Source organism: Bolinopsis microptera, chromosome 8 (genome assembly GCF_026151205.1).
Source record: "Bolinopsis microptera isolate Bmic1 chromosome 8, MBARI_Bmic_1.0, whole genome shotgun sequence".
In the NCBI taxonomy this organism is placed as follows: Eukaryota; Metazoa; Ctenophora; class Tentaculata; order Lobata; family Bolinopsidae; genus Bolinopsis; species Bolinopsis microptera.
In genome coordinates, this window is record NC_087079.1 from 11889812 (window position 1) to 11912893 (window position 23082).

The 23082-nt window shown below is 41.4% G+C and overlaps 3 protein-coding genes and 1 long non-coding RNA gene across 4 annotated transcripts in view; 2 read left to right on the plus strand and 2 right to left on the minus strand.

Annotated features, from left to right (window-relative positions):
* The window catches only part of LOC134819666 (zinc finger protein 277-like), a 324811-nt gene that overhangs the window by 163152 nt on the left and 138577 nt on the right, over window positions 1-23082 (plus strand). The window lies entirely within an intron of this gene.
* On the plus strand, window positions 230-22564 carry LOC134819661 (polycomb protein Suz12-like). The gene is made up of 17 exons (XM_063829731.1): window positions 230-355; window positions 479-583; window positions 2655-2727; window positions 3104-3177; window positions 3331-3436; window positions 6956-7053; window positions 7135-7324; window positions 8511-8603; window positions 8710-8985; window positions 9136-9235; window positions 9416-9480; window positions 9603-9747; window positions 9951-10053; window positions 10223-10300; window positions 17360-17439; window positions 18737-18856; window positions 22070-22564. The coding sequence occupies exons 1-17, from the start codon at window positions 230-232 to the stop codon at window positions 22200-22202; spliced, it is 1965 nt and encodes a 654-aa protein (XP_063685801.1). The 3' UTR covers window positions 22203-22564.
* On the minus strand, window positions 3695-5677 carry LOC134819802 (uncharacterized). The gene is made up of 5 exons (XM_063829950.1): window positions 5569-5677; window positions 5252-5453; window positions 4348-4526; window positions 4055-4199; window positions 3695-3812 (listed from the first exon to the last, which is right to left on the minus strand). Exons 1-5 carry the CDS (start codon window positions 5675-5677, stop codon window positions 3734-3736), a joined length of 714 nt encoding a protein of 237 aa, XP_063686020.1. The 3' UTR covers window positions 3695-3733.
* On the minus strand, window positions 5841-6650 carry LOC134820277 (uncharacterized). The gene is made up of 3 exons (XR_010160863.1): window positions 6589-6650; window positions 6179-6357; window positions 5841-5963 (listed from the first exon to the last, which is right to left on the minus strand). It is a non-coding gene; the product is annotated as an uncharacterized LOC134820277 (long non-coding RNA).

A 23082-nucleotide genomic window follows, 5' to 3' on the forward strand; every position in this document is an offset into this window, starting at 1 on the left:
AGCATTGCTCGAAATAACCCGTCTGATTTTCCGGGCATTGTGCCTCTCGTGTCTCTTGTGTCTCTTGTGTTTCTATACCATTTTAGAATCTGCGCGCTAACACCAAACGATTTCCATGCGAACCAACGTGGTTAACCGACGCGCACATATAGAAATTAGGGAGCATGTTTTGGCGGCAGCATCGTATTTCATATCAATGTCGGCTAACAATTTGTCTCTTGTTAGCAATATGTTAGGAACTAACAAAGACCCCAGAACGGCCCATACCAACAGAAATGACTACGAGCTTTTCCTGCAAGCCTTTCAGAAACCCACTCAAATATACAAACTTCTTGGCTACAGGCACTGTGTCAATGTGAGTTGAGATATCAGTATTTTAGTTACTTTAACATGTTTGATTTGTTCTATTGGAACATATAAGTATTGAAATCGGATAATAATATCACTCAGTAAAAATTTCTATCCGTGATACATTCAGCCTCTGTTCCTGCACCGCACATTGTCCTACATGAGACACAGACATGTTCCAGTTAGGAGACAGCACAAATCAATAGAGACACTTGTTAAAGAGCTCAACAAAAAGGTAATTAGCATTATTACACGGTTGATGGTAGGGTTTATCGTGTCGCCTTTTAGAGTTAACTTCATGTATTATAATATAGAGTATATATTAGACATATATTATAAATTGAGTTTGTAGCGTATATATGACGCTTTGCCCTTGTCAGAGGGTCTATCATTATGAGTTTAGATTGAAATTGGCTAATCTCCTCTGAATTGAATACAAATAACACACGTTATTGCCGACGTTTCGCCCCCATGGCTTCTTCAAGGCGGAACAAAAACTTTGTTACATAGTGACCTGGTAAATATCCAAATTAATACATAAAACTCTGAGAAACATTAAAAATAAATGGGAAGATTCTAAGCGGTAGAAAATTTTTAAAGCAAAAGATAGATGTTAGGCCAAAGAATCTAGAACTGTCCAATATTTGAGAGCTAGACCAACGTACACAGAACAGCAACGAAAATAGCTTCCTACTCCCTAACATTTTCGGGGAAACTGAAAGGGTGCCACGTACATATATTATGATGACATTTACATAATAGCCCATGTGGTCTTTTGCCACGAGTCTGCTTCAGGTGAGAGCTGAGTGTTTATTTTAGAACAAGATTTCACATACAGTGAAGCTGAACCAGGAGATAGACCATCAAATCTCATGCCTGTGTATTGCTGGAACAGGTATGTTGATGACTGTATCACTATAGGGGAAGGAACAGAAAATGACGTCAGTCAACTCTTTAAGTATGTTAACACGCTTAACCCGAAAATTCAGTTCACATATGAAGCTAACCCTAAACAAATAGACTTCTTAGATCTCACTATCCACTTGCAAGAGAACTCAGATAAACCACAATTCGAACTCTTTATAAAACCGACAAGTTTGGGCATATTCCTCAACTACAACTCTGGACATCCGAGAAGTACTATTATGAATAGTGCTAGGAACGAGTTGTTAAGAGCAGTGAGAAATGGGTCTACAGACGAATTCAAACAACGTGGTGTAAATAAAATCAAAGACATGTTACTCTCCAACGATTTTACACCCAGTGTTATAGAGAGGTTGACGAGGGAAATAAACAAAGATAAACCACCTAACCAGACACGACTGAGAATCACACAGTACCTAAGCCTCCCATATGTTAATGAATACCACAAACGGAAAGTATATCAGATTCTACGTCAAAATGATCTATTGGACAAAACCAAAGTATCATTTTATCCGGACAAGAAACTGGGAGAAATACTCACTAGATCAGCACTACACCCTACACCATGTAACAAACAGAGTGCTTCAAAGTGCTATGATTGTGATGATCTATGTATGCAGAAGAACATAGCGTACAAACTGACATGCAATATCTGCAATGCAAAGTACTGTGGTGAAACAGGCAGGTTCAAACGCAACAGATGCTGGGAACACCTAAAATCTGTAAGGAATAAAAATAACAAGACAGCCATGGGGAAACATTATCTCATGTCACACCCTGAAATAAAAGAAATTCCTATCGAACCATTTAAATTTGAAGTCCTCAAAGTATGTAAGGATTATGCAGACCGAATGATCTGGCAATCACTGTATATCAAGCAGTTACTTCCTAAAAGAAACACTCAGTTCTCACCTGAAGCAGACTCGTGGCAAAAGACCACATGGGCTATTATGTAAATGTCATCATAATATATGTACGTGGCACCCTTTCAGTTTCCCCGAAAATGTTAGGGAGTAGGAAGCTATTTTCGTTGCTGTTCTGTGTACGTTGGTCTAGCTCTCAAATATTGGACAGTTCTAGATTCTTTGGCCTAACATCTATCTTTTGCTTTAAAAATTTTCTACCGCTTAGAATCTTCCCATTTATTTTTAATGTTTCTCAGAGTTTTATGTATTAATTTGGATATTTACCAGGTCACTATGTAACAAAGTTTTTGTTCCGCCTTGAAGAAGCCATGGGGGCGAAACGTCGGCAATAACGTGTGTTATTTGTATTCAATTCAGAGGAGATTAGCCAATTTCAATCTAAACTCATAATATATTATAAATATTAAATAGTACCAATAATTTTCAATTTTCCTACATTACATATCTTTTCTTTAGGCAACCGCTGAGGAGCGGAACAAATCTAGAGAGGGCAGCTACAAAATCTCCATCACTGGCATCGACAATAAAAGTGAGTGGACGTGGGTATTTCAGCAGACAGGTGTTGTTTACTGCTTTATCTGGATCATTATTTATCTACGTGATTATCAGAAATTTAACTGCTTTGTTTGGAGTCGTTCACATATTACGTAATCATTTTTTGGAACATTTTTACCCCCCCCCCCCCCCCTCCGTAATCAGTTTTACACATAGCTATTGTTGCAAAATTACACTAGCGTAATCATTCGGAAACCCCCCCCCCCCCCCCCCAGCTGATTTCGTAATATGTGAACGACCCCTTACGATAGTTGAAATTTCAGTCCTCGATTTTATAATGATCCATTGATACCGTCAGCAGTTCGCTTGAAGAAAGAAGATTTTGTTCCATTTTAATATTTGCTTTTCAGCAAACCCAGCAAAGAGCACAGAGACGTACGATATCCAGCTGTTTTTACATAAGATAACCAACAAAGACAAATCGGTAGGTCTGCTTTCATTGTGCAACTATTTGATAACAAGTTTGTTTTTGAAAAGTAACCATGATTTAATGTAGTTGACTGTAAAGTTTGAGTAAATGTTGGTTTCGCTAAGGTACATTCCTGGAGGAGCATGAATAACACCTGTTATTTTACAGGAGAAGACTGTTGGGAGGAAGCTAACTTTACAACATAAACTACAAATTGTACAACTTTTCGAGAAAAATCCGAACTTGGCGGTGTCAACTGTCGCTAGAGATTTCGGTAAGTTGCCGGATTACCGTGGATGGATTTTATTATATAGTTTACTATTTACATTTTAATTTAATGTTGTGTGAAACGTGAGGAAAACGTAATATAAACTTATTTTGAACTTAAGTGAGTAACTTAGGATTTTAAGGATTGTTAACATCCAGCACATAATATTCTGTTGTTGTTTGTTTCATCAAATTTTACCACCATTTTGGAATGACCATACCCGTTCGGTTTCAAATTAATAAATAATATTAATAGAGTAAACTGGGTAAGTAACAATAAGAAACAAGAAATTTGTTGTCTTGTTTATTCCTCCTTCTCCTCCTCCCCCGCCCTGCTTGCATACATTGTGTAGGCGTAGTCACTCACACCTATGTTGTTGTTCCTGTGGGGAAATGAGTTATAAAAACTTATAATACATAGTACAGTAGTTATATATTATTGTCATACTAGATTAGACATTAGACATTTATAATATATCCCAAAAAAACTTAAGTTACAGTGAGACACACCAATAAAATTTTATAATCTATTATATATCTAATATTTATATATTGAAAGAAAACTTTAATAGGTGTTCGTATGTTGGTTAGGTTTGCTAAATTACAATACCGAGATGTAACCTACTTGGATCTGGAGTGTTGGAAGTAACCCCTCTGGCCCCACCCGGATCCCCAGCTGTTTCTCAGCTCCCAGTAGCTGGAAGTGTACCCTACAGCCACCACGATGTGGTTCATTGCTCGTGGACCGTGGTTCTGAGGCCTTAAAACTCCTGCGGAGGGGGTTATTCTACCTTAGTTCAAATATTCTACTACTTTACTGCTAAGTTCAAATATTCAACTACTTTACATACCCCCCCCCCCCCCCCCCCCCACTTTAAATACCCCGGCCCCCCACGTTTGAGGTAACAATGTTGGTACCTGATTTGTACGCCTCTACAGACACCCCGTGGAAGTTGTACAGAAGTACCGCTACAGGTCCTCTAGATATAGCACTAGCTAGGTTACTGTCACCACGAGCCTGCCAGATCCTGGTCACTCTGATCTGCATAGCGTTCTGGTAGTTGTTGGCATAGCAACGCTGCTTGCTAGTTCGGTATCTGAACAGAGAGCGGCACTAACATTAAAGTTGCTATTAACTAGTAAAAGCTGAATAATGTTGCTTATATTCTGATCAGATAATATTTTCTACACCGCAATCCCCTGATATCCGCTTACACCATCTCCTGCTGTTCAGTAACCAGACAGACTGCATAGATGAAAATAAGTTCAAAAAGTGACACCTTAACTTACCTGAACATTTTAAACTAAGGAAAAGGGCTATTTAGGTATTTATTTACAGTGGTGCTAACTTGTATTGAGAGTTGGTAGCGAGCGGCACTAACCTACACTAACTTGTATTGAGAGTTAGTAGCGAGCGGCACTAACCTACACTAACCTGTATTGAGAGTTAGTAGCGAGCGGCACTAACCTACACTAACTTGTATTGAGAGTTGGTAGCGAGCGGCACTAACCTACACTAACCTGTATTAAGAGTTGGTAGCGAGCGGCACTAACCTACACTAACTTGTATTGAGAGTTGGTAGCGAGCGGCACTAACCTACACTAACCTGTATTAAGAGTTGGTAGCGAGCGGCACTAACCTACACTAACTTGTATTGAGAGTTAGTAGCGAGCGGCACTAACCTACACTAACCTGTATTAAGAGTTGGTAGCGAGCGGCACTAACCTACACTAACTTGTATTGAGATTTGGTAGCGAGCGGCACTAACCTACACTAACTTGTATTGAGAGTTAGTAGCGAGCGGCACTAACCTACACTAACTTGTATTGAGAGTTGGTAGCGAGTTTGTTAGTGTTTTTGATGTAGTTGAGGGCGTTGTAGTGATAACCTCCTCCACATGAGCCCGCGTTGGAGCAATCTAGAACTTGTTGCTCAGACAGAGCAGTGTAACGACCCGTTAGCATTGATTGGAATCCCTCAGTTACTCCAACTGCTCCAAATGCCCAGCAGCTGCCACATTGGCCTGGGAAAGTGTATATAATTTTGGAGCTTGTTTTCTGTTTTAGTAATCATAACGTTCGAAAGAACAAGGATGGTGACCATAAAAGCAAAACGAAAAGACGAAGAAGACAAAGTACCCTGGTTCTTGACGGCCCCGTATCTGTGTTTGTGAGAGATGGAGGAGCCCCAAGTTGGGCTGTTCCCGTCAGCAACATACTCTTCAACATCCTCCTCCACCTGGAACATAGCTCTACATCATGACGTTATAAACCCTATATATTAGATAGTGGACATCTCATGTATCCCGTTTAGCCCCAGTCAAATACTAAGGAGATTTTATCTTGTTAGAACTGTCATTGAACCAAGTGGTATCGTGCCCCCCCCCTCCCCGGTGTGTTTACAAGCCTGTTCTGTAATGTTGGCTCCGTGGTATTGAACCTTCTCCTCCTCTGTCAGGTCCGCAAAGAATGTAACTCCAACTGTGATCTCTTCTTGATCTTCATTCACTTTAGCTGCCTCCTTCACGAACTTCCTGCAGTTATAGCCAATAACATTTCACCACTGCTAGTGCTGAACAAGAGGCACGCCCCTGTTCCATAGACAGGCCCCGCGGGGTGATATTTACCATGAGATAACGTAGTATCTGTTTAAATACTTCGAACTTGCTAGTAATTATTGTGGACTTGTTTATACTTAGTTAACCAGGATAACCCCCTCCCCCCCCCCCCGGCCCCCCAATAGAGGTACCTGAAGATTCCCATTCTCATCCTAGCCTCCCCATTATTCTGGTAGACTCTGTGATTCTCCTGTCTGAACTGTGTGAAGAGCGCCTGCAGCTTCTGAGGACTGTCAGCTGCTAGTTTTATAGCTTCTCTCTCCTCATCAGCCCCACATAGAGCAACCAACCATAATATTAAGAACAGCTTCTGAAAAGGTTCGTGTTCAAACAATTACAATGACTCCTTGTAATTCTGAAACATCGAACTTAGATTAACCTCGCTGATCTGAATAAGTGTTATTATAAATACACTTATAATAAGTGTTATTAGAGTTATATAATAATATAAATACACTTATAATAAGTGTTATTATAGTCGTTAAGTTTCAAAGAAAAAGAAGGAAATAGCGCGTCTATCCTCAGAGCTAACTGAACCTACCATATTGACGTGATAACAATTAGTAGTGTTGATGATATTTTAGAGATTATAAACGTTCAAACAGGTGCTATATCTAACAAATTCAATAGACTCTAAACAAAGAAAGGCAGACCATGAATCACACCTGAGATATGAAAACTAGCATTTCCCCATTATAAGTGGTAAGATTGGTGCTAGTCAGGTGCTACTCAAAGCGATATTTAACATGTTTTACGAAAATCCTATGTGAAACCCACCTGTGATTTTTAACACTTGAAATCTTAAAATTGGCTCTATCTTTTATATAAGTTAGAAATATTATTTCAAACAATCCGAATTAAATTTGAGGATTGGAAAATGTGAAATTTGTAACTTTTTAAAATTCCAGGACACAGTCACAGCACCGTACGGCTTATTAAAAGTCAATCAGAGGAGATAAAACAAGCTGCTGAAACTGATGCGTCCAGCGAGACAGTAGCATCTGAGGTAACTCTCATAATTATTATAAACAGTGCTACCTCGTTATAACGCGGACCTCAAGCAGTTGTTTATTCTAATTATCTCCAGGTGCCCGGCGAGGAGACGCCGATAGCTAACCTCAAGTTAACTGTGAACGACAAGAAGAGCGCGGCTCGGTCCCCCTCCAAGATACCCTCCGTAACAACGATCAGGTGCTCCACTCTCACTAAACACTCTTCCGGACAAGGCTGCATACTGGAGTTCAGGGTCCTCCTCAGATCTGCTAAATCTACTTCTAGTGAGTATACTGGAGTTCAGGGTCCTCCTCAGATCTACTAAAACTACTTCTAGTGAGTATACTGGAGTTCAGGGTCCTCCTCAGATCTGCTAAATCTACTTCTAGTGAGTATACTGGAGTTCAGGGTCCTCCTCAAATCTGCTAAATCTACTTCTAGTGAGTATACTGGAGTTCAGGGTCCTCCTCAGATCTGCTAAATCTACTTCTAGTGAGTATAAGGGAGTTCAGGGTCCTCCTCAGATCTGCTAAATTTACTTCTAGTGAGTATACTGGAGTTCAGGGTCCTCCTCAGATCTGCTAAATCTACTTCTAGTGAGTATACTGGAGTTCAGGGTCCTCCTCAGATCTGCTAAATCTGCTTCTAGTGAGTATACTGGAGTTCAGGGTCCCCCTCAGATCTGTTAAATCTGCTTCCAGTGAGTATACTGAAGTTCAGGGTCTTCCTCAGATCTGCTAAATCTACTTCTAGTGAGTATACTGGAGTTCAGGGTCCTTCTCAGATCTGCTAAATCTGCTTCTAGTGAGTATACTGGAGTTCAGGGTCCTCCTCAGTTCTGCTAAATCTACTTCTAGTGAGTATACTGGAGTTCAGTGTCCTCCTCAGTTCTGCTAAATCTACTTCTAGTGAGTATACTGGAGTTCAGTGTCCTCCTCAGATCTGCTGAATCTTAAAATCTACTTCTAGTGAGTATACTGGAGTTCAGGGTCCTCCTCAGATCTGCTAAATCTACTTTTAGTGAGTATACGGGAGTTCAGGGTCCTCCTCAGATCTGCTAAATCTACTTTTAGTGAGTATACGGGAGTTCAGGGTTCTCCTCAGACCTGCTAAATCTACTTTTAGTGAGTATACGGGAGTTCAGGGTCCTCCTCAGATCTGCTAAATCTACTTCTAGTGAGTATACGGGAGTTCAGGGTCTTCCTCAGATCTGCTAAATCTACTTCTAGTGAGTATACGGGAGTTCAGGGTCCTCCTCAGATCTGCTAAATCTACTTCTAGTGAGTAGTCGCGTGGCCAGTGTTTGCCGAGGAGGCCTAGATAAAATATTTCGATTTATACGTAAATGCAAGATGTGGTTTTACGTTCATTCTGAAAATGGCACATTGAAATACCACTGCTGAACTATTGAAGTTTCGGAAAAGTTTCAGGCCAAACCCAGTTGTTAATAGTAATACCTTGTATTATCAGAAGAAAACACGCCGTCTAAAAAGAGGAGATGTGTAGAGGAATGGTACTCAGCTGAGCTAGTTGTACAGAATGATACCGGTACTACTGTCCTAGGTCAGTTCTTATAGTTCTTATAGTTCATTTCTATCATTTCAGAGACTTTGCAGAACTATCTCCATATTTTCTATATTATTGTTAAAGATCACCCCCGCTTTATCAGGTGATGGTAGCTACACACTGTTCCTGCGACCTGTCGTCACTGATTCTTGGAAACCTTCACAAGTGTCCTGGGAAACTGTCTCTCCTAAAGAAGAAGAGTCGTTCATTAAATCAGACGGATTGGAGGAGGACGACATTAACAACTGCTGCAGCATCTCATTCGACGTTAAGACGGATAGTTGCGATGTGAGCTCTCTGTCACCTAAGAAGTCACTGTCCCCTAAGAAAGCTAAGAAAGGGGTTGATGTGCCCTCACTGAAGTCTGAAGAAGCAAAAGGTATGTTCTTTATAATTTCTCAGCTTCCAATTACAGCTCATTTCCAAAAGTACCAATCGTGAATCGTCTTTTCTGAATTTTCTTCAAAAATCCCAAAATCTATTCATAAGATTAAATTGAGTAATATAAAATGACTAATAAACCCATCAGGAGTGTTAATGTACAACTTTCTGTACAACGGTAACACTTTACAGCAGACAGAATGTCGGAAGAACAGAGTGTGTCCCTGGTGTTCACTAAACTGCAAAAAGTAACTATTAAACTTTAGGATTAATTTAACTGTCCTACCCAGATCATGGAATCAAATGTTTATAATTATAAATTAGAAGAATTCTACTTTAAAATTACTTTTATATTAGCGATTATATTTATCAGCAAGTAATATATTACCCCCCTCCCCCCTCACTATATACTATACTCAATGTTACAGGTTATACAATTTACTAGAACACATAACTAGATGTCACCCTCGCTTCAAAGTAACTTTTATACCAGGTAATTTGCATTTTTAATGTTCTATATTATGCGGTGTAGTATATTATAAAATTGTATATTTAGTTCCATGTTAAATTTAAGTTTCATTAACAATACAAATAAAGATGGTCCTATGTTGCTAGGTCTGAACGGGTTTGACGAGTTAGACGTTGAAGTAAACGAGCTGGTGAGTATGTCACATCTCCCTCGCCCCGATGAGATCTGTACTGTCCCTATATTTAGCGGTCCTAACAAACGTGAACCTTTCCAGTTACAGATGCTCGGATCGTGAGTATACCGCCGCATTATGACGGGGGGGGGGGGGGGGGGGGGGCTTGTGGTAGTGGAAAATAATTTTCGAAATAATTTTTCGAAATAATTAGTTTGTCTAACTAATTAACGCCATTTTCCTAACAAGTCATTTTGTTGTAAAAGGCTTCAACAATTCCTGAGCCGTTATTTGTTAATATCATGAAACCTTATATACCCAGGTTAGTTCGGGAGACACGTAGCAAGTCTGATTTCATGGTTATCGATATCGCACCTTACAAACCGCCTCACTCCAGACTCTACTTTCACTCCAAATCTTATGAGGTTACAATATTCTAGAGTCGTAGCATCATCTGTTGAGTGACTAAATGTCAAATTTTTCATTCGACTGTACAATTTTATGAAAAAACTATGCTACCACAACTCATATCTTATATCTACTCATCACTTATAAACTCATATTATAGACTCCTAACTCCCCCTCTATTTACAGCCGATCCTACCTCACGAGTTTGAGTATGATAGCGAGCGCGAGGAGAGCATGTCCTGGATGACAGAGAAGACTAAACAGGTTGTTATTGTTAACTGGGGGCCGGGGTAGTTAATTGGGGGGCAATGGGAAAACCTTAGGGTAAATTGACATTTTATGCCATATTATATGATTTATGCCATGAATTTTGGTCATCGAATAACATAATATTTGACTTACTGACTTAAGGCGGCTTCAGCGTCCGAGTATTGATGCGCTGTCTCCATAAAACTCTATCCGCCATAAGTCCGCCCATTTCTCCAGTGTCGTTGAGACCCGTGTCAGCTCGTAGGCTATCGACATAAGTCATGGCTGGTCTCCCCCTACTCCGCACCCCATGAGTTGGTTCCCAGAGTAGCAAGCGGTTTGCGACTAGTTCTGGGTGCCGGTGGATATGGCCTGCTAGTCGCATCCTGCGCTCTTGGATCTTCATGGTTGCTCTTGGTAGGTTGCCATAGACTTCTTTATTGGTTTTGCGCTGCTTCCAATCCACATTTAGTGCCATCCTTAGCATTCTGGTGTAGCAGCCATCAATGCGTTTCTTCAATTGCTCTGTCAACGTCCACGTTTCAGAACCATAAAGAAGTATTGACTCCACAGTAGCAACAAATAGACGGATCTTTAGTCCTCTTCTAAGGTCAGACTTCCACATCTTCTTTAACTTGTGGCAGGCTGCCCAAGCCTTAGCTTTTCTGACCCGCAGGTCCCTCTCTGTTGTTGCTATCCATGCTCCAAGGTAAACAAAGTCTGTCACCTTTTCCAGCTGGTTTCCACCACAACTATTGAGACTACTCGCCTCCTCTGTCATGTTCAGAGTCATGAACTTAGTTTTAGTGTCGTTCATGGCTAGCCCAACACTCAGTGCTGCTTTCTCAAGCCTGTCCAGGAGTAGTTTTGCCCCTTCAATGGTATCAGTGATAAGGGCAACATCATCTGCAAACTCGACGTCTGCGATCTTCTCGGCACCAATCCTTCTACTCCGTGCAGGCCTGAGAGTGAACCCAGAGTCCGAGTCATCATCGTCTATAGTCACTGTCATGATATAGTCAATCACGATAATGAACAAGTACGGGGCAAGAGTGTCTCCTTGCAGTACTCCAGCCAGGATATCAAAAATCTCTGTTATACCATCAGCTGTAACTACTTTAGCCTTTGTGCTTGTATATATACCCTCAATGAGCCGCACTATGGCTTCTGGTATGCCATATGCTTTCAGTATCTTCATGAGCAAGCCTCTATGCACACTATCGAACGCCTTCTTGAAATCAATGAAAACCATGGTGGCCTTTAGGTTCTTGGCTCTAGCACCCTCCATAATTCTTCGTAGAGCAAGAATGTGCGATGTTGTAGAGCGCCCAGGTCTAAAGCCATTCTGGTTGTCCCTTAAAACTTCCTCAAGACTTGGCTTCATCCTGTTCAGCAACATTTTGTTCAGAGTTTTACTGACTATCGATGTCAGAGATATTCCTCTGTAGTTGTCGGTCTTAGTGAGGTCCCCTTTCTTTGGCACAGGAACAATATTACTGAGCTTCCATTGATCGGGCATGAGACCATCACATAGTGCATCGTTGCAGAACTTCAGGATGACGTCATCAATGTCCACCCTCTTCATCACTTCAGGTGAGATACCATCATCACCATAAGCTTTACCTTCTACTATCTGCTTTTTGGCAAGACGTAGTTCCTCAATGGTGAACGGGCCATCCTCTATATTCAGTGGAGGGTGTATATTCCTGATCGGAATATTATTGTCAGGGACTGTGGGTGGCTGTCCAAGTAATCCAGAGAAGTGCTTCCTCCAGTTCTCGAGACGTTCTGTTGAGCTGCCCCCTTCAACGAGTCCACAGCTGGGATTTGTCCTCCCTGAAATATCGTTGACAAGCTTCCAGGATTCCTTGTTCTTACAACGATCAGCAGTATCCTCAACTTTCCTGATCTTTCCTTTCAGGATCTCCTCCTCTACCTCTTTGTAGCAGGCCTTTAACAAATCCTTTTTAGTGGCGACTTCCTCTCTCTTCTCCTCGCAAGGCTCCTGATGGTATTGGTCCTTGGCCAAGAAAAGTCCCCTCCTTGCACTGTCCACTCTTGGGTCACTTGAGGGGTCAATCTGCTTTTGTCGAGTCTTCTTTGGCAGAAGGCTCTTGTTTGCCGCCTCAATAGCAACCATAAGCTTCCCGTAGCTTTCAGTGGCCCCATCATCCTCCTCTACCAGGCCAGAGAATCTATTCCGAACTTCAATTGCATACTTTTTTTGAAGCTCACCATCCGACTTCAGGGCACTATAATCATAGTTAACTTTTTTCGGAGGCCTGTGTCCTTTCCTAAAGCTAACTTTGATCTTACACACTACAACTCTGTGATCAGATCCCAACGACTGAAAAGTGTTGTAAACTTCAGTGTTCTTTAAAGAGTTTTTCCACTTCCGCCGTATGAGGATATAGTCAATCTGACCTTTGTTAAGTGTCCCATCGGATAAGAAGGTCCACCTCTTGTTGACCTTCTTTCTGAAGCGGATATTGGTAATTTCCATATCGCACTCCAGGGCAGTGTCTCTCAGTAGCTCTCCATTCCGATTGGTACGAGTATGAAAGTACCAGCGGGAATCTTCTTCACTCACCTTTCCAAGCCGGGCGTTCATATCTCCCTCTGTGATCAGCAGGTGGTGCGCTGGCACATCGTTCATAGCCTGTCTAAGGGTGTTATGAAAATCCTCCGCTTCTTCAACTAGTGCTGCCTCGGTCGGACTATAAGCAGTTATAGTTGTGAGTCTGGGATTCCCGTTGAAAGAGATAGTCAGCACCCTTGAGCCATAGGGTTTAATGAGGCTGATTGCGCTGTATGCTCTTCTAGTCAGCAGAAAGCCCACTCCACCAGTGGCTGCTCCTGCTCCATTCCTCCATGCTGAAACAGTTACCAAGCTAACCCCCTCCTTGAACTTTTCAATCTTGATCGGCTCCTGGTGGACAATCCTATGTTCTTGGATCCCAAGGATCTCCATGCCACTCTCCAGAAACTGAGTCACGAGTTCAAGGCGCTTGTAACCTTCTCTAGCAGTTCGGACATTAAATGTCCCTACTAGAGCTACCTCACTACAAGAAACCAATGCATCCCCATCCTTTTTTTGGTGTTTTATGTTATTTTTTGTGCCGGGTGAAGGAGCCGGCATATCATCTGTCACCCCTCTCCTAGGGAGTTTTAGGGTGAGAGAGTCATCATTCCGGTCCCCTCCGACATCTAAATCAGTGGTAGGGACTTTAACCCTAGTGTTATTATAAGACATCATCATACTTTTCAATGGCTGGTGTCTCATGCGCAGTCCCCTGCACATCAGGCAAAGTGAGACACCTACTTAACGCCAGGCGCCACTTGAGCGTTAAATGACTTATCCATCTTGGCCACGTGAGTAACAACTTCCGCTAGAACACATGTTGCTACCAATCAGTAAGAGTGGGTTTTGTGATGATGCCCTGTCGTTGTATTATTTCTTCTTTCTTCACCATTTCCAATAAATGACTATACGCTTTTGTCCCAAAGCTTAGGGAGATTAGAGTGAGAGCCAAGGCTCCACTTTTACGGGAGCTAACCTTCCCCCTGACTACCTCGTTACCCCAGGCATGGGGGGCCGATCCTGTTACCAGAGCGTGGTCCAGTTTACCTGGGTCGTGGAAACAAGGTCAGAGGCAAACGGCCAATACCTCTTTAGCTACTGTTCACTCCACAGCCGGGGGAGTCACTGATTCTCTGCACCTCTCTTCTCTTGAGGTTTAGAGTTAGGAGACAATTATGTGATCCAATAATTGAAATCCGCGGGGGTCAGTGAGCCTCCCGTCGCCCTTCGCTGCCCTTAGCCTGGAGATCACCACTGTTCATCCAGTTTCCAGTCTTCACCGCGAGGAGGTAGCAGGATAGGACTTGTTGTGGAGAGGCTTCATCTTGCTGTTCGATGTGGTACTGGAAAAGGGCACCAACGGGGTAACCCTTTTTCGAAGTTCTGGCTGCTGCAGGCAGATCCAGGGTCTCTATCCAGCGGTAACGCTTTGGGTCACCTACGCTTCACACAACCATTGGAATTTAGGTGCCACAATTATATTATGTGACACCTAAATTGGACATCCTAACTTGTTTGTTTACGCATACCTTGCTACTCAAAGCTCATACCAAGCTACAAAGTGTTAGTATCTAGTCTCGTAGACTCGTAGTGTAACTGACGAAAATGGAAAAACTTCACGATCTTTTTTGCATATAATGTAAACTATCGTGTTAACAATTATCTTTAAGACCTGTGGTCGGAAATAGCTGTATCTTTTATACTTTTGAATCTACGGACACTTAAATACAGGCTACAATTGACTGGCAAAGCGTCTAGATCCCTGAATATATCCCTATATCACGACAATCTGTCGTAAAACAGGGGTTCCAGAAAACCCACTTCCTGATAATCCTGTAACTTGAAACGTTTTTTGCATTCGATTTGGTCAACATCTAGACGCCCTGCAATTTTAACATGGTTTTTAAGGCACCTGAATATGGCGAATGCTTAAAAACCTTAAAAACTAAAGTCACTTAATAATTTTGAGGCGGCCGAATTAGTAAAAGCCAGCGCCGAGACATTTAGCGTGAATTGTCGCAAACCGACATTTAGCGCTAAATGTGAACTGTCGGAAACCGACATTCACGCTATCTAGCGCTAGATTAAGATAGCATGAACTGTCGCAAACAGACATTCTCGCTATATAGCGCTAGATGGCGACATTGAAAAGGTGCCGCGCAATTGGTGGCATTGTCGCTAATTAGCGCTATCTAGCGTCATCTATCATCATCAGGCAACATCTCACGCTAGATGACGCTACATTAAAGTCACTATTGTGATGGTATATTAGAAGTGACGCTAGAGTAGATGTCGAATTTCAACTATCGGTAAAGGTCCAAATTTTCTACCCTTAGTTTGCTCTTAGCCGGATTTCTGAAGTATTAAAACTCAAAATCTTTCAAGTTTTAAGTGTTTAGCCAACAGGAGGGTCACGTGTGGGCTCCCCGCATACCTGAACAATGCTACACACGTGCGGAATGCTACACACGTGCGGAACAATGCTACACACGTGCGGAATGCTACACACGTGCGGAACAATGCTACGCTACACACGTGCGGAACAATGCTACACACGTGCGGAATGCTACACACGTGCGGAATGCTAAAAACGTGCGGAATGTGTGTGATGTGTTTGTACCGCATTATATTAGGAATGTGGCATGACACAATGTTAGCCGGGACAGTAAAACCTTTTCTCGTGCTACATCAGTTTCTACATTCGAGCTGCTTCCATCTTATAAACTTAATTAATTAGACATTTGCTATTAATTGTCTCTTTATAATGCTAATATTCGTTATTATTACTGGTTTGTTTTTTAAATCCCCTACTATCCTGTTCTATTCCTAATAAGCAAGTAACTATTGAAATTTCACACTTTTCCTACCTAAATTGTAATGACCGAAAGGACCCGGAGATGAATAACTTCACAGTTGGCGGTATGGCTGAGCGGTTAAAGGACGTAACACAGCTGTTAGAGGACGTAACACAGCGGTTGGAGGACGTAGCAGACAGAATTATCTCCAGGATTAAACCTCACGCCCGCAGTCTCGCAAAGTTAGGGATCCTCTTTCTTCACATTCAGATCTGCTTCTTGGTGCTAGTCCAATTCAGGAACGTATCTAAGCATATTGGTCAGTCGCTCAGACCACATGTCGAATACAACGAACGGTTAACGTGGCAAAGACTAAAACGTTTCATGGCCAGTGAGCCAAGCAAGACAGCCCAGTTGCTAGCAGTTTTACTTCTGGTGACTAGAGTTGTATCTCTCACTTTCATCTACCTGAAGAAACATATCATACTGTCTGTAGTACTGCTGGCAATCCCATCCTTCATTGGAGCAGTGCGACTGTTGACTGGGGGGATGTCCACTACTAGGCTCACTATTCTATTTATCTCCTCCTTCTTGAGCCAGATAGGATGTCTGCTGATGGTAGCAGCTGAAACAGTGGAAGATAAAGACATGCGGACGGTGGGACTCCCTACTTGGGGGATAAACAGGAGACTGAACCTGCTGCAGCTATTATCTAGGATTAACATAGTCCTAGTACTGGTGGGGACGCAGCTTAATAACTCTATTTATATGGCTGGGAGTGAAGGAGGAGGCATAATAACTGGCAGCCTGCTATGTGCTATGTTGCCTATGGTGTTGTGTGTTCTGGTCGGATATAAAACTAAAGTTATGTCTTTTGTCTTGGCAACTGTTCTTACTCTCTTCTCCCTCTACTGCTTTCCATTTTATCTTCACATGGGGGCGGGATCTAACAGTTTCTTGTTCTGGGTCAACAATCTAATGTTTGGTACCAACTTGTCGGGAGTAGGTTCCCTCATTTACATAGCAGTTCTAGGTGCAGGTTGTTATAGTGTGGATCACATGAAACAACAATAAATAAAGGGCCCCCCCTCAATAAACTCTCTTTTAGGATTAGTGTGTTATCTAACTTCAGATGTAGTAGTAGTAGTATGTAGTATGTAGTACTGCTCATTGATTTTATAATGCATTATATAAATCCAGTATAATTTCTGTTGTATTCCTGTTTATGGCGGTCCGCGCAATAGTTGATAGTGAGGGCTGATAGTGATTATGCAGTTATCAAGCATTTCTCTCTAAATTGAAAATACTGTAACTTCAATATTGTAGCTAAACATTCATATTTATATTACTAATTTTCATGAAAAAAAGTAATAGTATTGCATGCGCGATATCAACCCCATTAGGTGTAGTTCATATGTAATGTAACCAATTTTTGGACAATTTTAAGCCCCCTTTCCCCCTCCGTAATAAGTTTTACTAATTACGTAATTAGTTTTACACAGTACTACCCTTCCTCTCCTCAGTGATTATGTAATATGTGAACGACCCTTAAAGTGCAATTCTTAAACTTATATCGCCTATGGTGATATTTTTTCGATAACAGAGTTTGAAAATGCAATTGTTATTTTCACCACTTTGTAAATTCATCGGACAAATCCGAAAGAGAAAATTGGTTTTTATTGTTCACTGTCTCCGCAGCTAATACAAGACTTCACGGACGTGAACGAGGCTGAGAAAGCTATTATGATTATGTGGAACTGCTTTATCTTGCCAAAGAGGTATTTTACCAAACCAGTGTAAAGAAATATGAATTAAACGTTATTAATTATTTTATAGGTAAGCGTATCCCTTAGCATTACGGTTATGGTTGGAGTATTAGAGGTAGAGATTCGGTCATTGCACATTATTTAATTGATTTTCATTGAACTTTATTTCCCCACGTGAACGTTCTGATGAACCCTAAGCAGACCACCAGGTCCCCACACTCCTATACCCTGTTCTTTAGGCCGCTAGCAGACCACCAGGTCCCCACACTCCTATACCCTGTTCTTTAGGCCGCTAGCAGACCACCAGGTCCCAACACTCCTATACCCTGTTCTTTAGGCCGCTAGCAGACCACCAGGTCCCCACACTTGCACTCCTATACCATATTGTTCTTTAGGCCGCTAGCAGACCACCAGGTCCCCACACTCCTATACCATATTGTTCTTCAGGCCGCTAGCAGACCACCAGGTCCCCACACTCCTATACCATATTGTTCTTTAGGCCGCTAGCAGACCACCAGGTCCCCACACTCCTATACCCTGTTCTTTAGGCCGCTAGCAGACCACCAGGTCCCCACACTCCTATACCATATTGTTCTTTAGGCCGCTAGCAGACCACCAGGTCCTGAGGTCCCCACACTCCTATACCCTGTTCTTTAGGCCGCTAGCAGACCACCAGGTCCCCACACTCCTATACCCTGTTCTTTAGGCCGCTAGCAGACCACCAGGTCCCCACACTCCTATACCCTGTTCTTTAGGCCGCTAGCAGACCACCAGGTCCCCACACTCCTATACCCTGTTCTTTAGGCCGCTAGCAGACCACCAGGTCCCCACACTCCTATACCCTGTTCTTTAGGCCGCTAGCAGACCACCAGGTCCCCACACTCCTATACCATATTGTTCTTTAGGCCGCTAGCAGACCACCAGGTCCCCACACTCCTATACCCTGTTCTTTAGGCCGCTAGCAGACCACCAGGTCCCCACACTCCTATACCCTGTTCTTTAGGCCGCTAGCAGACCACCAGGTCCCCACACTCCTATACCCTGTTCTTTAGGCCGCTAGCAGACCACCAGGTCCCCACACTTGCACTCCTATACCATATTGTTCTTTAGGCCGCTAGCAGACCACCAGGTCCCCACACTCCTATACCCTGTTCTTTAGGCCGCTAGCAGACCACCAGGTCCCCACACTCCTATACCCTGTTCTTTAGGCCGCTAGCAGACTACCAGGTCCCCACACTCATATACCCTGTTCTTTAGGCCGCTAGCAGACCACCAGGTCCCCACACTCCTATACCATATTGTTCTTTAGGCCGCTAGCAGACCACCAGGTTCCGAGTTTGGTACGCGAGTTCGTGGGACAACAAGGCGGAGAGATATTAAAGCGGGGATTGGTGAAGAACTTGATTCTACACCTCACCAATCTACACAGGTAGGGGGAACTCTGGGTAGAGTTATTAGTAACGTATGTGAATAAGTACATGATATTTTCATTATTCGCGTGCGAATAATCGCATTCACACCCTTCGCTGTGGCGATGTAATACTATGTTTATATACTATACTAGAATATACTATACTATAATATGAGTATTGCTGAAAGCACAGTGTAAGGCCTACACGGACCGCCTCTAACTAGCCAATCCCTGTTTACATGCCGTGTAGCAGGGGACTAGAAAGAGCTAAAACTAGTAAGCGGGGCTCAGCCAATACACTATACTCCCATCATTGAGTATATTACCAACCAAAAGGAAAATTTCCTTGTGTTTGGAATCTACCAAGACGAAAGTTGTACTTATATAATATACCTCTATAATATAATATAACGGGTGATGAATAAAAAATGGGACTACATGTTTTTTAGCCCTCAGATTCCACCTGAACAAAATTTTGATATTTTACCACAACCACCAGTTACTCTGAACGATACTCGAACAGTTTCCACCCCCATTTGATAAAATTGGTTGATCTTTGTCCCCGATAATGGTCTCGAACTAGGGGAGGGGTCCTATAAAAACTTTACAGTAAAGCTCTGTTCACAGAAGTCGCCTCACAGGTAGTTAAAGCTTCCATACCAAAAAATATTTAGCAGAGAGTATGCCGAATCTAGGTAAACTATAGGTAAAAATATAATATTAATCATAAGCTAAAATGTACTAATCTTTGTATTCTAAATGGGGAAAAAGAAGAAACATTGTCAGTCAGTCGAGAAAATTGTCAGTCAGGCTATATGGCAGCTTTGTAGATGTTGTGACTATGCTAGTAGTGGTCCCAGGCTTGCGACTGGAATTGCGGTGTTAAATCGATTTAATGGTATACCAACGATCCACCTCCCACTTGTTGTTTGGTACTTAGCATTAATAGTGTTAGCTGTAGCCATTTATAGCAAGAATCTTAAAACTAAAGGGGATGACAAGGAAAAGAGGAAGGAAAAAGAATAACGGAACAAACAATTAATTAAAGTATTTACAGAAGCATTAGTTATTGTAATTACAAGCTTCAATAATAAATCACTGACTAAATGGGGAAAAGAAGAAACATTGTCAGTCAGTCGAGAAAATTGTCAGTCAGGCTATATGGCAGCTTTGTAGATGTTGTGACAATGCTAGTAGTGGTCCCAGGCTTGCGACTGGAATTGCGGTGTTAAATCGATTTAATGGTATACCAACGATCCACCTCCCACTTGTTGTTTGGTACTTAGCATTAATAGTGTTAGCTGTAGCCATTTATAGCAAGAATCTTAAAACTAAAGGGGATGACAAGGAAAAGAGGAAGGAAAAAGAATAACGGGACAAACAATTAATTAAAGTATTTATAGGAGCATTAGATATTGTAATTACAAGCTTCAATAATAAATCACTGACTAAAACTTCTAATTAAAATGACACTTGGTACGCTCGCCCATTTTCACTGGTCAGTCTGAACTTCGGTTTAGCACGTTGTACACTTATTCACCTAAGTTTCAGAATTTGTTCAGTTTAGCAGAGTTAGTACCCGTGTTTCAATAAATCAAAAGATATCAGGGGAGTTCTTTAATAATGTTACGGTCATCTAGAATACCGAACTTCCTGAAAACGTTATCATATTTCCTCAGACAACGTTTAATGCCTTTAATCAGTCTATCACGGCTATATCCTCTATCAATTAGAATTTTGAATATTTTGTGAAGATGGGAGGTAAAGATATCCAATCTAGTGCAAACATTACCATATCTAAGAACTTGACTTGAAAAAACGTTGTAGCCAACCTCGGTTGGGATGTTACTGTGAGGAAATGTAAGGGATACAACATGAAAATTAAAATCATCAGTTTTGTTATACACTGATATTTCTAGCCCTTCTGTGGAAATATTAATATTTAAATCAAGGTAGTTAATGATTTTATTATTGGAACCAGCTCGCTCCATCTCCAATGAATTAGGATAAATATCTTTAATCAATTTATGAAAGTAAAGGTAGTTAATAATAGATAAATCGTCAACATATCGTTTATTATTGGATAATATCTTTGCTAATCCCATTTTCTTTTCCTGAAGTAAACGTTTCATATAATTAAATTCCTTTTTGCCAACAGTGAGATCAGCTATAGGGGAACTTGAATTTCCACCCATAGGAATACCCTTGGTTTGTATGAATACAATCCCACCGTTATGTTATGCTTAAGACGAGGGTTCAACACCCATCAGCGTAGCTAAAACCAGTAAGAAGAGGGGTAAAATTTTACCGTGTGAAAGATCGAAGCTAGGTCAACTATCGGCTTTAGCATGGTCTATAATGGTACCACGTAAAAATCAAAGTGCTTGAAGTCTTGCCAGGTGTTGTTCCTACAAGAAAATATCCCCAAAGGGTGGAAGGTGGTTCGTTAGGATGGGGCTAGATCGTATTTTTCTGGGAAAACCACATCTTTATTTGCCATAAGGGCCAATTTCGTCCCAAAAGTTATCGACCAAAGTAAATTTTGACAATCTCAACCCATAGAGGACTTCTTTTGAGTCCTGGCAACACATGTACATGCCCGAAATATGGCTTACAAGCATACATGGGCCTTAGGGCACAAAAGAAGAGACTGCGCCAACACGATTTTAGGCCCAACTGTACAGACGGATTTTTGAGCTTGATGAAAGAAGCCCTCCTGAACCAATCAAAATGGGCTCATGGGCGCTTGTCATTGACCATACTCGTTCAAAATTGCCCGTTTTACAACGCTGTTTCATTGGTTTGAACCAAAAATAGTTTTATCGACACTAAAAAGACCCTTGAAAAAAGTCCCATTTTTTAGTCATCACCCGTTACCTCTGACACTACCTACAACTAAAGAAAGGGCACCCAATATTCGACTTAATAATTGGTAAAATCATCAAATTTCTGGGATGGGCATTCTTATCGTTTTTACAATATTATAACCATCGCAGTTACCCTGTCAATAATTCACTGGCAACCACGGCATGGGCGAGGCGCCTCATAACAGTCCGATAAAATACTAACAAAATTTAATATTTTAAATATCTAGCTAATGCGTTATCAGATAGGTACATGATATTGAATGTTGCTACGGGATAATATGGTGATATAGATTCCATAATTTTATACTATACGTAACATATCCAGTTTCACATCAGAACATAATATTACATAACATTGTTTCAGTTTTGGTTTGCTGAAAGCAGATGATATAGAGTGTGTAGTGTTAGGACTCTACGATAAGGAGGCGACATCTGCCGGGACCAAACATATTCCTCAATCTAATGTTGTGTCCGATTCAAATGTAGCAGCTGTTTAGACTTCTTTTGTAGAAGCCTGTGTGCTTTCATAATTAATTTGAAATGTGCTTGAACTTTATTTGTGAAAGTAAAGTTTCCTGAAACTCACGATCAACGATATTTTGTAGCTCAAAATCCGATGCTGGGCACTTTTTAAATAAGTTTAAATATTTTTATAGATTCGATTGTCAAGTCAGCTGCTCGAAGGGGATTTACAAGTTGCAACGCTTTATTTTTCTTTCATGACTTATATTTGAAATTCGTTTAGCAGATATTTATCCCCCCAACCGCGTGTTATTATTTTGTAGTTCTGAATAATTCATATTATAATCGAGATTTGATGGTCCACACCGTAGGTTCTATTTATTTTAACCTACTTTTGAAACGACTTGTCCCCTCCTTTTAACTGTCACCAATTTGTACCAACATTGGTAACGGTAAACGGAGGTGTCTTGAGATATGAAAGTGATTAGATCGGCTCACGCAAGTAACCTTACTTCAAGTATAACTATTAAACCATTTCACACCACAAATCATCCAATTAAATACTGATTCCATCGTCAATACAAAACTCCTCCACTGGACCGAAGCGTACGTACGTACGTGCGCGGCTGAAGTCAAATGATGACAATAGTAGGGATTACCATAGATGTCATCGGTATGAATGCTAACTACTGTAGACCTAGATAATGAAAGTGCGTGGCTCATTCCCAGTTACCAAGATAGGAGATCGGCAAATTCCTGTGATATCTGTATTGCATTACATCATACTGTACCACAAGAATTCACATTTTACTATAAAAATCCAAGAAGGCAGCTAAAGTCGAACTGCATTTTCGCCGGTCTGTTATTATAACACCTGTGCAATAGAAATGGTATGTTGAATTTGATATGTGCCGT